Source organism: Pseudophryne corroboree, chromosome 8 (assembly GCF_028390025.1).
Source record: "Pseudophryne corroboree isolate aPseCor3 chromosome 8, aPseCor3.hap2, whole genome shotgun sequence".
In the NCBI taxonomy this organism is placed as follows: domain Eukaryota; kingdom Metazoa; phylum Chordata; class Amphibia; order Anura; family Myobatrachidae; genus Pseudophryne; species Pseudophryne corroboree.
In genome coordinates this window covers 363,174,796-363,189,141 of record NC_086451.1, presented here as the reverse complement: position 1 = coordinate 363,189,141, position 14,346 = coordinate 363,174,796, and the positions used below count along the sequence as shown (strand labels likewise).

At 47.4% G+C, this 14,346-nt stretch overlaps 1 protein-coding gene across 1 annotated transcript in view; it reads left to right on the top strand.

The window, feature by feature from the left end:
- Positions 1–14,346, top strand: part of LOC134949137 (sodium- and chloride-dependent neutral and basic amino acid transporter B(0+)-like) — a 102,936-nt gene that overhangs the window by 69,105 nt on the left and 19,485 nt on the right. Inside the window, exon 11 of the mRNA XM_063937545.1 lies at positions 14,201–14,300. Within this exon, the coding sequence (XP_063793615.1) occupies positions 14,201–14,300 (100 nt within the window). The remainder of the gene's footprint in view (positions 1–14,200; positions 14,301–14,346) is intronic.

Genomic DNA, 14,346 nt, shown 5'->3' with positions numbered 1-14,346 from the left:
CAGAGCACTACATTTTGGCGACCGTGCTTGATCCTAGGTTTAAAGCCTACGTTGTATCTCTCTTTCCGGCAGACACAAGTCTGCACATGTTCAAAGACCTGCTGGTGAAACACTTGTCAAGTCAAGCGGAACGTGACCTGTCAACAGCTCCTCCTTCACATTCTCCCGCAACTGGGGTTGCGAGGAGAAGGCTAAGAATTCCGAGACCACCCGCTGGCGGTGATGCAGGGCAGTCTGGAGCGAGGGCTGACATCTGGTTCAGACTGAAGGACCTGCCAACGATTACTGACATGTCGTCTACTGTCACTGCATATGATTCTGTCACCATTGAAAGAATGGTGGAGGATTATATGAGTGACAGCATCCAAGTAGGCACGTCAGACAGTCCATACGTATACTGGCAGGAAAAAGAGGCAATTTGGAGGCCCTTGCACAAACTGGCTTAATTTTACCTAAGTTGCCCCCCCTCCAGTGTGTACTCCGAAAGAGTGTTTAGTGCAGCCGGTCACCTTGTCAGTGATCGGCGTACGAGGTTACTTCCAGAAAATGTGGTGAAGATGATGTTCATCAAAATGAATTATAATCAATTCCTCCATGGAGACATTCACCAGCAATTGCCTCCAGAAAGTACACAGGGACCTGAGATGGTGGATTCCAGTGGGGACGAATTAATACTCTGAGGAGGGGATGTACACAGTGAAAGGGGTGATGAATCGGACGATGAGGAGGAGGTGGACATCTTGCCTCTGTAGAGCCAGTTTGTGCAAGGAGAGATTGCTTCTTTTTTGGTGGGGGCCCAAACCAACCAGTCATTTCAGCCACAGTCGTGTGGCAGACCCTGTGGCTGAAATGATGGGTTTGTTAAAGTGTGCATGTCCTGTTTATACAACATAAGGGTGGGTGGGAGGGCCCAAGGACAATTCCATCTTGCACCTCTTTTTTATTTTTATTTATCTCTGCATCATGTGATGTTTGGGGCTAATTTTTTTAAGTGTCATCCTGTCTGACACTGCAGTGCCACTCCTAGATGGGCCAGGTGTTTGTGCCGCCCACTTGGGTCGCTTAGCTTAGTCATCCAGCGACCTCGGTGCAAATTTTAGGACTAAAAATAATATTGTGAGGTGTGAGGTGTTCAGAATAGACTGGAAATGGGTGGAAATTATGGTTATTGAGGTTAATAATACTATGGGATCAAAATTACCCTCAAATTCTATGATTTAAGCTGTTTTTGAGGGTTTTTTTTAAAAAAAACACCTGAATCCGAAACACACCCGAATCTGACAAAAAAATTTCAGGGAGGTTTTGCCAAAACGCGTCCGAATCCAAAACACAGCCACAGAATCGTATCCAAAACCAAAACACAAAACCCGAAAAATTTCCGGTGCACATCTCTAGTTAAAAGTGTGAAAAACAATTGCGTGGGTTCCCCCCTCCTAAGCATAACCAGCCTCGGGCTCTTTGAGCTGGCCCTGGTTGTTTAAATACCAGGGGAAAAATGACTGTGGTCCCCCCGTATTTAGACAACCAGCACCGGGCTCTTGGGCCGGCCCTGGTTCCAAAAATACGGGGGACAAAAGACGTAGGGGATAATTCCACAGCTGGGGGTCACTTTTATAGAGGTACCTGCAGCTGTGGCATTACCCCCCCCCCCCAACTAGTCACCGCTGTCCGTGGTTCCCTGGAGGAGTGGGGACACAAGTACCAGTATGCAGGGAAATAACGGACCCGCTGATACCTGTAGTTTTTATTTGGGTATTTATTTTGTTGTATAACTACAGGTACCAGCGGGCCCATTATTTCCCCGCATGCTGGTACTTGTGGTTCTCCAAGTACCAGCAAGTGGGGGAAGCTTGCTGGGACTTGTAGTTCTACAACAAAAGACAATATTCTTTTTTTACACAAACAAAGGCTATCAGCCCCCCATCCACCACCCAGGGATGGGGGGGCAGCCTCGGGCTTCACCCCTGGTCCTTGGGTGCCTGGAGGGGGGGACCCCTTGATTTAAGGGGTCCTTACTCTTCCAGGGAGCACCGGCAGCGGTGACTAGTGGGGGGGGAGGGGCGGGGTAATGCCACGGCTGCAGGGACCTATATAAATGTGTTCCCTGGCTGTGGCATTATCTTCTCGGCTAGTGGAGCCTGGTGCTGGGTTTAAAAATACGGGAGACACCTACGTCTTTTGTCCCCCATATATTTGGAAACAGGGCCGGCCCAAGAGCCCGATGCTGGTTGTCTAAATACGGGGGGACCCCAGTAATTTCCCCCCCGGTATTTAAACAACCAGGGCCCGAGGCTGGTTATGCTTAGGAGGGGGGACCCCACGCAATTTGTTTTTAAAAAACTCTTTCAGACCCCTTTCCACAGATAAGCATGCACGGATCTCACTGATCCGTGCATGACTATCTGAACACGCCACCAAAAAGCAGTTCTATTTTAAAATTGCTTTTTTTTACGAATTCTATGCTTTCCCGGCAGTGTTTGGCTATTGTCAGCAGTGATTGTGAATACGAATTCTTAGTAAATTACTGAGTTGTATCAAATAACAGGCGTGTTTGACCGATGGTTTATTAATTCGTATTTGTGAACTCAGCCGGGGGAAAAAATAATAATAGTCCCAACACTGCCGAGATTTGTGTTTAGTAAATTCCCGAGATGACACTAAGAAAAAAAAAAACCTCTGACAAAATAGGTACCTTAGTAAATATACCCCTATGACGGAAATCATTTACAAGGCAAAACTGACCTGTTTTTGCCTGGTAAATGATTGCCACTTTAGCCTGCATCTCGCATCTCGGAGGCTATTACATACCTCCCAACATCTTGAGCTTGAAAATAGGGACACTCTCACACGACGAATCCGAGGGGACCAAAAAGGGGGGTGGCCTATGGGAAAGGGGAACGTGGCTTTGCAGGAGTGTCGCAATCATGAGCCACGCCCACATTTTTGTTACTGAAGGGGGTATGCACTGCACTCTGTGAGCTGCTGGCATGTCCTCAATCCCTGTCTCCCATGAATAGAACAGGAGCCTCCCAACTGCCCCCTCACCCACCGCAGGATACTTTGGCCCATAGGTGGGAGAACGGGACAGTCCCAAGAGGGTGTGGCCTATGTGAAAGTGGATGTGACTTTGCAGGAATATTGCAATTGCGAGCCACGACCCCATTTTTGTCACTGAAGGGGGCATGCACTGTGCTCTGTGAGCTGCTGGCAGGGTTGCCATCACAAATTCTGGGGCCTGGCACTCGCAAAAAATAAATAAATAAAATATATATATATAAAAAAACATACAAAAGAAATACACACACACACACACACACACACACACACACACACACTTTCTCTCTCCCACTCACCTATCACAGGCTGGCCGAGCTGTAGCAGCCTGGTCCCATGTAGCTTCGCCCCCATTTGTTTCATGTAGCTCCGCCCCTTTTCATGACACAGATCTGGCACTGTAACAGGAGGGGGGAGTGTACACTGCAAGCTTCTATTGAAAAGTCTCTGCCAAAATGGCCGCCGCCTCAGAGGAGACAGTTATTAAAGATACTAGAGGAGCCTCCTCTAGTATCTTTAATAACTGTCTCCTCTGAGGCGGAGGCCATTTTCGGAGGGACATTTACAATAGAATCGTGCAGCGTCCTCTCCCCCTCCTTTGACAGTGCCAGAACTCGGTAATGAAAAGTGGACGGAGCATCACGGCAAGCGGACGGCGGCATGAGCGGCCCGGACCCTCTCCTCTCTGTTAGAGAGGCGGGGCTCAGGACATCTGTGCCCGCAGCACCCCCCTGATGGCGGGCCTGGCTGCTGGCATGCCCTCAGTCCCTGTCTCCCACGAATAGAAGCTTCTATTCACTGCTGATCTGCTAAGCAGAGCAGCGAGTGCAGGAGCCTCCCAACTTTTGTCCCAACAAATGGGACTGTCCCGCAAAAATCGGGACAGTTGGGAGATATGGGCTATTACATTTTGCCCCATGTCTGAATCGAAGAGTTACATTATTGTGGTTGGAATATGACTACTTAGGTTAAGATTAGGTTCGTTTTCCGCTGTCTCTACCATTCATCCCATTTGCAATGGTAATCTTTTTTGTGCACTTTTTATGACAGCTTCGCCATTTTGCTTCACTAGTAGTGAATCACTACAAACAGACTTGCCATATCCATACATGTGGTTTCATATGTGTCATCATTCTTAGTGCATACTTGCACCTGCCCTATCATTGTATCTGCCTACGCTTGGTTCCGGAGCCTGTGCAGGGCGAATACACTCTGCAAACGGACTGTCATTCAGCTGTGCATCAACCTCTTTAACTCCCCTCATATGACAACTTATTTAAGATATCTGATAAACTTCAGAACTTTTAGCTGGTGCTATATATATATTTTTCCATGTTATTAGCAGCATACAGTATATGCTAACTTGTATTTTACTTTTAGTGGCATATAAGCCACCTTGCAGTCAGTGTTCTCATTGCTGCCCATTCCAGAGATCACAAAGCCTAATCCTTAAACTAAAGACATAGGGGGCTATTCAGTCTGCACACGCACACTGGCAATAGTGAGCGTGCGAGACTGTCACCATGCGTTTGGATCCTGGAAAAATGCGATCTCATAGTGATTAACAGCCGTGGGATTCGGGAGGGGCAGCAACACAGGCATGATCTGACCATTTTCATGGTGACTGCGTGACATCACACGAGACCGCTCTGAGAGAAAAATGGCACTGGACAGAATGCATCGCAGGGCTGCACCACACACATGCCTTTCCCTGTGCTGGGCATCCCCCAGCATGTGTTAGGCGCCGGGGTCCGCTCGTCGGTGCGGCCCGGCGCCTAGCAACCAGGGACGCCGTACGCGAACAGCCGCCGGCTCCCTGGCAACGCTGGACGCCGGGCGCGCTGAGCCGCACGGACCCTAGCAACGGGGACGCCACTGGCAGACCGTGTTCCCCGTTGCTAGGCTTTAAGGGTTAATGTTTTCTCCTGCTCTCTGGCCGGGCAGCAAGGCAGCTGCACGGCATTTATTCTAATCAGCCTTTTGGCAGCTGATTGGAGGACTCCTTGTTAAATACACTCCCAGGGCTTCTCACAGACGCCGGTAATAGCTTCCTGCATGCTGTCTTTGTTTGCTGAGAGTCTGTTCCAGTCTTGCTGTATCCGGTCATTCCAGTATTGGAAGCTCTGAACTCGGAAGTTTGTCATCTAATTCCGGGAGTCCTGACTAATCACCTTATAACATCCAGTGGTGTTCGGAAGTCACGGCCTTGCCGTGTGTTGCGGCTTGTCCGCTTTATTATTTATTATTTATGTTTTGGTGCATTTTGCGGAGGGTTCCGCTTCTACAGGTCCACTCTGGTATCCGGCGGTGCCGGGTAGGAGTATTGGACAAGTGGATTTTGGTTGTCCTTTTCCCTGGCGGGTTTCCGCACATACTTTAGGTTTTGTCAGTTAGCTTGTAGCCCCTGGCCTGGTTGTTTAGTCAGAGGGCCCCTTGTTATCACCCTGTCTCGGATTTCCCTTTGTCTCCCATTAAGACCTGAGGGGGCATCGGAGTTGGGCAGACTTAATCCGCCCTTCAAACGCGGCTGCCATGGGCTCAAGCAACCATAGTCTCGCAGGGGATTTCTGACAGCACGGGCGAGACAACGGAGTTAGGGCGCCAGGGGCTATTTTCCATTCCCGCTCCCATAACCAGCATTCCCTTCCAGTACTCTGACCATTGCCATGAGATCTCCTCCGGTCAGGAGTACTGGAATCATAACATTATTACCGGCCATACCAAAACCTAAAATTAAACTGGGTTTAATTTTTTCCTTATTCAGTTTTGTAAGAGTTATCGGCCTCATGAATCCCACAGGTTTAGGGCCAAATCCTGGTCAGCTCCTAGTCAGCCAGATTCAAGAACTTACTCAGATGTTTCAGGATCTTTCCCTTCGGGTGAAGTCGCAGGAAGATCTTTTACGAACTTCCCCGAGGGTAGTCCCTGAACCAAAAATGCACTTGCCTGACCGTTTTTCTGGTGATAGGAAGGAGTTTTTTAATTTTAAAGAATCCTGTAAACTTTATTTTCATTTAAGACCGATCTCCTCAGGTACTGAATCTCAGCGGGTCGGAATTATTATTTCTTTGCTCCAGCGAGATCCTCAGACCTGGGCATTCGGTTTAAAAGTAGAGGATCCGGTGTTGTCATCAGTAGACGCCTTTTTTGGGTCTTTAGGGCTTTTGTATGATGACCCTGATAGAGAGGCATCCGCTGAGAGTCAGTTACGCACTCTCAGACAGGGTAGAAATCCTGCAGAAGTTTTTTGTACAGAGTTTCGCCGTTGGTCGAACGACTGTGGCTGGAATGACCCAGCCCTGCGCAGTCAGTTTCGCCTCGGCTTATCAGAGTCTATAAAAGACAGTCTCCTTCAGTATCCCGCTCCTGAGACTCTCGATAAACTCATGGAGCTTTCTATTAAGATTGATCGTCGTCTCAGAGAGCGGAGGGCTGAAAAAGGAGCACCTGTCAGGTCTACTCCATGTGTATTTTCCATTCCTGAGGACGTAGAGAAGCCCATGCAGATGGGTCTCTCCCGGCTGTCTCCAGAAGAAAGAGCCAGAAGGCAAAACTCTGGTCTTTGTTTGTACTGTGGGGGTAAGGGACATTTTGCCCGTAATTGTCCGATCAAGTCAGGAAAACGCCTCGACCAAGTGAATTGTGAGGGGGTTCACTTTGGTCTGCAGCTTATCTCCTCGAAGAACTCCCTTTTAGTCCCAGCTAAAGTTTCCTTTGGCAGCCTCTGTTCCTCGGTGTCGGCTTTTGTTGACAGTGGAGCTGCAGGGAACTTTATGGACTTAACGTGGGCCAAGGCCTTAGGTATTCCTCAGTTAGCCTTGGGTAGGTGTATCACCATGCATGGTTTAGATGGGAGTCCCTTGTCCAATGGGGTTATTTCCCTCTGTACGCCCCCTGTACTACTTACGGTAGGAGCTCTTCATTCCGAAAAAATCGAGTTTTTCCTTACCCATTGCCCAGCAGTTCCAGTGGTTCTGGGTCACCCTTGGCTGGCCTTTCATAATCCCACCATTGATTGGCAGTCGGGGGAGATTTCACAATGGGGTACCATCTGTAATAAGGAATGTATTACGTTTCCCGTCAGAATAGCTGCTGCCATTCCCGAACTCATTCCCGTGGAATACCAGGACTTTGTTGATGTGTTTTCCAAGGGCAATGCAGACATTCTGCCTCCCCATCGGCCTTATGATTGTGCTATTGAGCTAATTCCTGGTGCCACATTGCCAAAGGGAAGGTTATATGCATTATCCGGGCCAGAAACTGCGGCCATGAATGAGTATGTTAAGGAGAGCCTAGGGAAAGGATTTATCAGGCCATCTAAATCCCCTTTAAGTGCAGGCTTCTTCTTTGTGGAGAAAAAAGACGGATCACTCAGACCTTGCATTGACTTTAGAGCCCTGAATAAGATCTCAGTTAAAAATACTTACCCTCTGCCGCTGATTTCTGTCCTCTTTGATCAGCTGCGTTCGGCTGTGATTTTTTCTAAAATTGACCTGAGGGGAGCGTATAACCTCATCCGAATCAAGTCGGGAGATGAGTGGAAGACGGCTTTCAGTACTCAGTCGGGTCACTACGAGTATCTGGTGATGCCGTTCGGCTTGTCTAACGCTACGGCAGTATTCCAGGATCTCATTAACGATGTGCTCCGTGATTTTCTAGGAAGATTCGTGGTCGTTTACTTAGACGACATCCTGATCTATTCTGAATCAATTGAACAACATGTTACCCAGGTGCGTCAGGTTCTTCAAAAATTACGTGAAAATCATCTATATGCCAAGCTGGAGAAGTGCGAGTTTCATGTCATGGAGGTATCCTTTTTAGGGTACATTATTTCCCCTCGGGGATTCTGCATGGAACCTAAGAAGCTCCAAGCCATCCTTAGCTGGGCGCAACCCACCAACTTAAAAGCAATTTAGCGCTTTTTAGGGTTTGCGAATTATTATAGAAAATGTATTCATTCTTTTTCCGACCTGGTTGCTCCCATTGTTGCACTGACTAAGAAGGGAGCGGATCCTACCAACTGGTCACATGAAGCCGAGTTATCCTTTCAGGCCTTGAAACAAGCTTTTGTCTCAGCTCCAGTCCTCAGACATCCCAACCCAGAATTGCCCTTCATTGTTGAGGTTGATGCCTCGGAGGTTGGAGTGGGGGCTATCCTATCTCAGAAGGATCCGGACACTCTGGAACTACATCCTTGTGCCTTTATGTCCAGGAAATTCTCATCCGCTGAATCCAACTACGATGTTGGTAACCGGGAGTTACTGGCTATTAAATGGGCTTTCGAGGAGTGGAGGCATTGGCTTGAGGGAGCAACACATACCATTTCAGTATTGACTGACCATAAGAATCTGCAATACATCGAATCAGCTAAGCGGCTGAATGCCCGGCAGGCTCGTTGGGCTTTGTTCTTTACTCGTTTCAAATTTATTATAACTTTCAGGCCAGGTTCCAAGAATACCAAGGCAGATGCTCTGTCACGCAGTTTTCTTCCGGTTCATGATAACAGTCCTGTTACTCCCATACTTCCATCTTCAGTCATTTGGGCAGGCCTCACACAAGATTTATTTACCCAGTTAAAACAGCTTCAACACCAAGCTCCTGGAAATACTCCTGCTGGTCGTCTTTACGTCCCTGAGTTCTTGAGAGCAACTGTTTTGACTGAGTTCCATGATAACAAAGTTTCCGGGCATCCGGGGATCTCTAAGACATTGGAGTTAGTCTCCCGCTCAGTATGGTGGCCTGGTCTTTCTAAAGACGTTAAGGAGTTTGTTTCTTCATGTCAGGTTTGTGCACAGCATAAGGTTCCCCGTTCCTTGCCTATCGGGCAACTTATGCCCTTGAATGTCCCTCTCAGGCCATGGTCTCATATTTCCATGGATTTTGTGGTGGACCTTCCCCTTTCAGCTGGGTGCAGAGTCATTTGGGTGGTAGTAGACCGTTTTAGCAAGATGGCTCATTTCATTGCCCTTCCCCGACTGCCATCTGCCCAAGGATTGGCAGTGTTGTTTCTCCGCCATGTTTTCAGACTTCATGGGTTGCCCACTGATATTGTTTCTGATCGGGGTCCACAATTCATTGCACAATTCTGGAAGTGTTTCTGTGCTTCATTAAAGATGAGATTATCATTAACATCTGGTTACCACCCACAGTCCAACGGGCAAACCGAGCGAGTTAACCAATCATTGAAACAGTATTTGCGTTTGTATTCAGCTAAACTCCAGAATGATTGGTCCGAGTTTCTTCCATTGGCGGAGTTTGCTTACAATAATTCTTGTCATTCCTCCACCAACGTGTCTCCATTCTTTTCAGTTTTTGGTTTTCACCCCAGAGCTAATTCTTTTTTTCAACATTCCTCAGTTTCCTCGCTAACCTTAACCTCCCATCTCAGAGCCATTTGGAAAAAAGTGCACCTTGCTCTCAGAAAAGCGGCCTTTCGAGAGAAAAATTTTTCTGACCGGCTCCGACGTCCTTGCAGTTTTAAGGTGGGAGATAGGGTATGGTTGTCGACTCGTAACATTAGACTTCGACAATCTTCAGCTAGGTTGGGACCCAAATTTATTGGACCATTTCATATCATTAAAAAAGTTAACCCAGTTGCTTTCCGGTTACGTTTACCAAAATCTCTTCGGATTGGTAATACGTTTCATTGCTCCCTGTTGAAGCCATACATTTCTTCCAATAAATTTCCTCGGAAGATCTCTCAGGGAAGATCTCCAGTGGATGTACAGGGGCAACAGGAGTTCCTGGTGGAGAAGGTTCTCGATTCCAAGTTGTCCAGGGGCCGGCTCTATTTTCTGGTTCACTGGAGAGGTTATGGTCCAGAGGAAAGGTCCTGGGTCCGGGATAAGGATCTTCATGCCCCAAGGCTCAAGAGGGCATTTTTTCGGGAGTTTCCTTGGAAGCCTGGCTTTAGGGGTTCCTTGACCCCTCCTCAAGGGGGGGGTACTGTTAGGCGCCGGGGTCCGCTCGTCGGTGCAGCCCGGCGCCTAGCAACCAGGGACGCCGTACGCGAACAGCCGCCGGCTCCCTGGCAACGCTGGACGCCGGGCGCGCTGAGCCGCACGGACCCTAGCAACGGGGACGCCACTGGCAGACCGTGTTCCCCGTTGCTAGGCTTTAAGGGTTAATGTTTTCTCCTGCTCTCTGGCCGGGCAGCAAGGCAGCTGCACGGCATTTATTCTAATCAGCCTTTTGGCAGCTGATTGGAGGACTCCTTGTTAAATACACTCCCAGGGCTTCTCACAGACGCCGGTAATAGCTTCCTGCATGCTGTCTTTGTTTGCTGAGAGTCTGTTCCAGTCTTGCTGTATCCGGTCATTCCAGTATTGGAAGCTCTGAACTCGGAAGTTTGTCATCTAATTCCGGGAGTCCTGACTAATCACCTGATAACATCCAGTGGTGTTCGTGAGTCACGGCCTTGCCGTGTGTTGCGGCTTGTCCGCTTTATTATTTATGTTTTGGTGCATTTTGCGGAGGGTTCCGCTTCCACAGGTCCACTCTGGTATCCGGCGGTGCCGGGTAGGAGTATTGGACAAGTGGATTTTGGTTGTCCTTTTCCCTGGCGGGTTTCCGCACATACTTTAGGTTTTGTCAGTTAGCTTGTAGCCCCTGGCCTTGTTGTTTAGTCAGAGGGCCCCTTGTTATCACCCTGTCTCGGATTTCCCTTTGTCTCCCATTAAGACCTGAGGGGGCATCGGAGTTGGGCAGACTTAATCCGCCCTTCAAACGCGGCTGCCATGGGCTCAAGCAACCATAGTCTCGCAGGGGATTTCTGACAGCACGGGCGAAACAACGGAGTTTGGGTGCCAGGGGCTATTTTCCATTCCCGCTCCCATAACCAGCATTCCCTTCCAGTACTCTGACCATTGCCATGAGATCTCCTCCGGTCAGGAGTACTGGAATCATAACAGCATGTGAATAGATAAAAGCAAGATCTGCGTCCATCACTGAATAACCCCCTTAGGCCATAGAGTCATATTCTGTTCATAACTGTTCATATTCTACTATCAACTAACTTCCATTTAAACAGCCCTTGTCACTGAAACATAAAGAGAGGCTGAATAATAATTGTACTTTATATCAACCTAATTCATACTTGTTATGAGCCACGGCTGTGGCTCATTCCTGTTTTGCATTTTTGTTATGTATTTTATGTTATACTTCTGTTTATGTTCCCCGTGGGTGTCATGGGGTGCTCGGAGCTCACCCTTAAGGAGGGGATACTGTTATGAACCACAGGTAGTGGTTCATTTCTATTTTATGTTTATTTAGTTGTCTTGCATGCCAGGATTTCCCATTGCTCTGTTTTAGATTACTCTTGTCTGCTGCCGCTGGTGAGTCTGTGCAATTGCAGCTTGTTCCCATGTGTTCAGCCTCATCTGGCTGCTAATTGCATCTTGTCAGCTTGGAGTCCTGCAATAGGCCAGCTGCACTGGATTATTAATTAGGCCTCTCTGTTATATGCTGGCTGATTGCAGTTCGCAGATGCTGGTGATATTCCTGGGTTTTCAGTCTGCTTGAGTTCTGAGCTTGGTTCCTGCTAGTTCCTGAGCTTCCTGTGTCGATTCCTGTGTCAGTCCCTGTGTCGATTCCTATGTCTGATCCCGTGTCCTGCCGTGAGGCGTTCCTGTCCTTAGGTCCAGTACCTTTGCCTGTGCAAGTTTCTGGCTTCTTGGTGTCCACCGGTCTGTCGTTTGGGATTCTGCCTGTCCTCCAGTTCTGAGAGTCTGTGTCAGCAGCATTGGGAGTTCCTGTCCGTTTGCCAGTATTCGTACCGGTTCCGTGAGTAGCGGCACGGCCGCGTCCGTTGGCTTAGGCCGCTGTATTCCCTTATTATTTCTGTCACTGGTGTTTTGCAGAGGGTTCTGCTTATGCTGTCACCGCCGGTACACAAAAGTATTGTGTCGGCGTGTGGTCAGCATTTCCTTTGTTGTTCTTTTCCTTTGGCGGCAAGCCGCACATACTTTGGTTTTAGGTTTGTTAGTAGCCCCTGGCCTTGTTGTTTAGTCAGAGGGCCCCTTGTTATCACCCTGTCTCGGTTCACTCTTTGTCTCTCATTAAGACCTGAGGGGGCATCGAAGTTGGGCAGACGTAATCCGCCCTTCAAACGCGGCTGCCATGGGCTCAAGCAACCATAGTCTCGCAAGAGTGTACTGACAGCACGGGTGAGACAACGGAGATAGGGCGCCAGGGGCTATTCCCTTTCCATTCCCCTTTCCCAGCATTCCGTCCTGGTGCTCTGGACTCGCTTCATAACATCTCCCTTGTTCTGAGCACCAGGAACCTAACAATACTATTAAGCTCACGTAAGACATTTTCATGTATAGAGGATTGGGAGTTACCATATTGTCTGAGACAGTCAGATTTGTCTGGTGTTTACTGTTTACCATCTCATCCAGAATTTACTGAACACTTCATTCTTATGCGCAAGCTGCAGTTATTAAACATCACTGTGCATTGTGTTACTACAGCAGATTATGATATGTTTTACTGTATATGTGCCTATATTGGACTGAGACTATAATATGTATGTAAGATATCTTCCTTTTTCATATTAAATATATTTCACAACATGTTTGTGTCAATTAGAGCACTACTTATTCCTCTTTGGTGTTTATTTTTTCCAGTGTTTCTCCTAAAATAGGTGGTTCTAGCCTGATACTTACAGCTGCTGTTATTTAAACTTTGTGGTATATTGTACACCTCATACATAAGTATCTGACAGATTGTACACTTTGTGCCCCCTCAGGGTAATATTTTGTGCCTTGTTTGCATAAAGACAGGTCAGGACAGACAGGATTTTTGGCAGAGATATGAGCCAAGATCAAGGTTATAATAGCAGACACAGGGCCTAATTCAGAGCTGCAAATTTTTTCTCTAATGGGCAAAACCATGGGGGTAATTCCAAGTTGATCGCAGCAGGAATTTTGTTAGCAGTTGGGCAAAACCATGTGCAGTGCAGGGGAGGCAGATATAACATGTGCAGAAAGAGTTAGATTTGGGTGGGTTATTTTATTTCTGTGCAGGGTAAATACTGGCTGCTTTATTTTTACACTGCAAATTAGATTGCAGATTGGACACACCACACCCAAATCTAACTCTCTCTGCACATGTTAAATCTGCCTCCCCTGCAGTGCACATGGGGGGTAATTCCAAGTTGATCGCAGCAGGAATTCTGTTAGCAATTGGGCAAAACCATGTGCACTGCAGGGGAGGCAGATATAACATGTCAGAGAGAGTTAGATTTGGGTGTGGTGTGTTCAATCTGCAATCTAATTTGCAGTGTAAAAATAAAGCAGCCAGTATTTACCCTGCACAGAAATAAAATAACCCAACCAAATCTAACTCTCTCTGCAAATGTTATATCTGCCACACCTGCAGTGCACATGGTTTTGCCCAACTGCTAAAAAATTTCCTGCTGCGATCAACTTGGAATTACCCCCATGGTTTTGCCCAACTGCTAACAAAATTCCTGCTGCGATCAACTTGGAATTACCCCCCCTGTGCACTGCAGGGGAGGCAGATATAACATGTCAGAGAGAGTTAGATTTGGGTGGGGTGTGTTCAAACTGAAATCTAAATTGCAGTATAAAAATAAAGCAGCCAGTATTTACCCTGCACAGAAACAATGTAACCAACCCAAATCTTACTCTTAGTGCACGTGGTTTTGTCCATTAGACAAAGAGTTTGCTGCTGCGATCAGGTCTGAATTAGGCCCACTGATGGGCAGAAAAATAGCACTAAATAGCTCAAAGTATCTGTTGCTTACAGTGTGTCCCAAACAGCAGACAGAGTACAGAGGCGCCATAGGTGAACACCAAAGAGGAAAACCGGAGTCAGAGGTGGGGACGTGTAATACTTTTAAAACCGTACCTGATGCAGCTGTGACATAATGATTATGGTTGCAGCTCGTGTGATGGGGTCTACTACTGGTATTTAGGAGAATGATTTTTATGTACCTTTTGCCCCTGATGTAAGTGGGTATATGCAACTGAAATGTTGGAGTAAAGATCTGATTGTTTATGTCCACAATTGTTTATCTGTCTGTCTGTCTATCTCTGTCTGTTTATCTATCATTGTAGTATTTTACATATGCCTTTAAATGATAATTCAGTACTATCTCACTACATACTTTCTTTCCCTGCAGGCAGGAATATACTGGGTCACTCTCATTGATTCCTTCTGTGGTGGATGGGCTATTTTATTTGTTGCAGTGTTGGAGTTAATAGCAATAATTTGGGTTTACGGTATGTACCCACCAAGAGACGTGTATTACTTTACTGCCAACTTCAC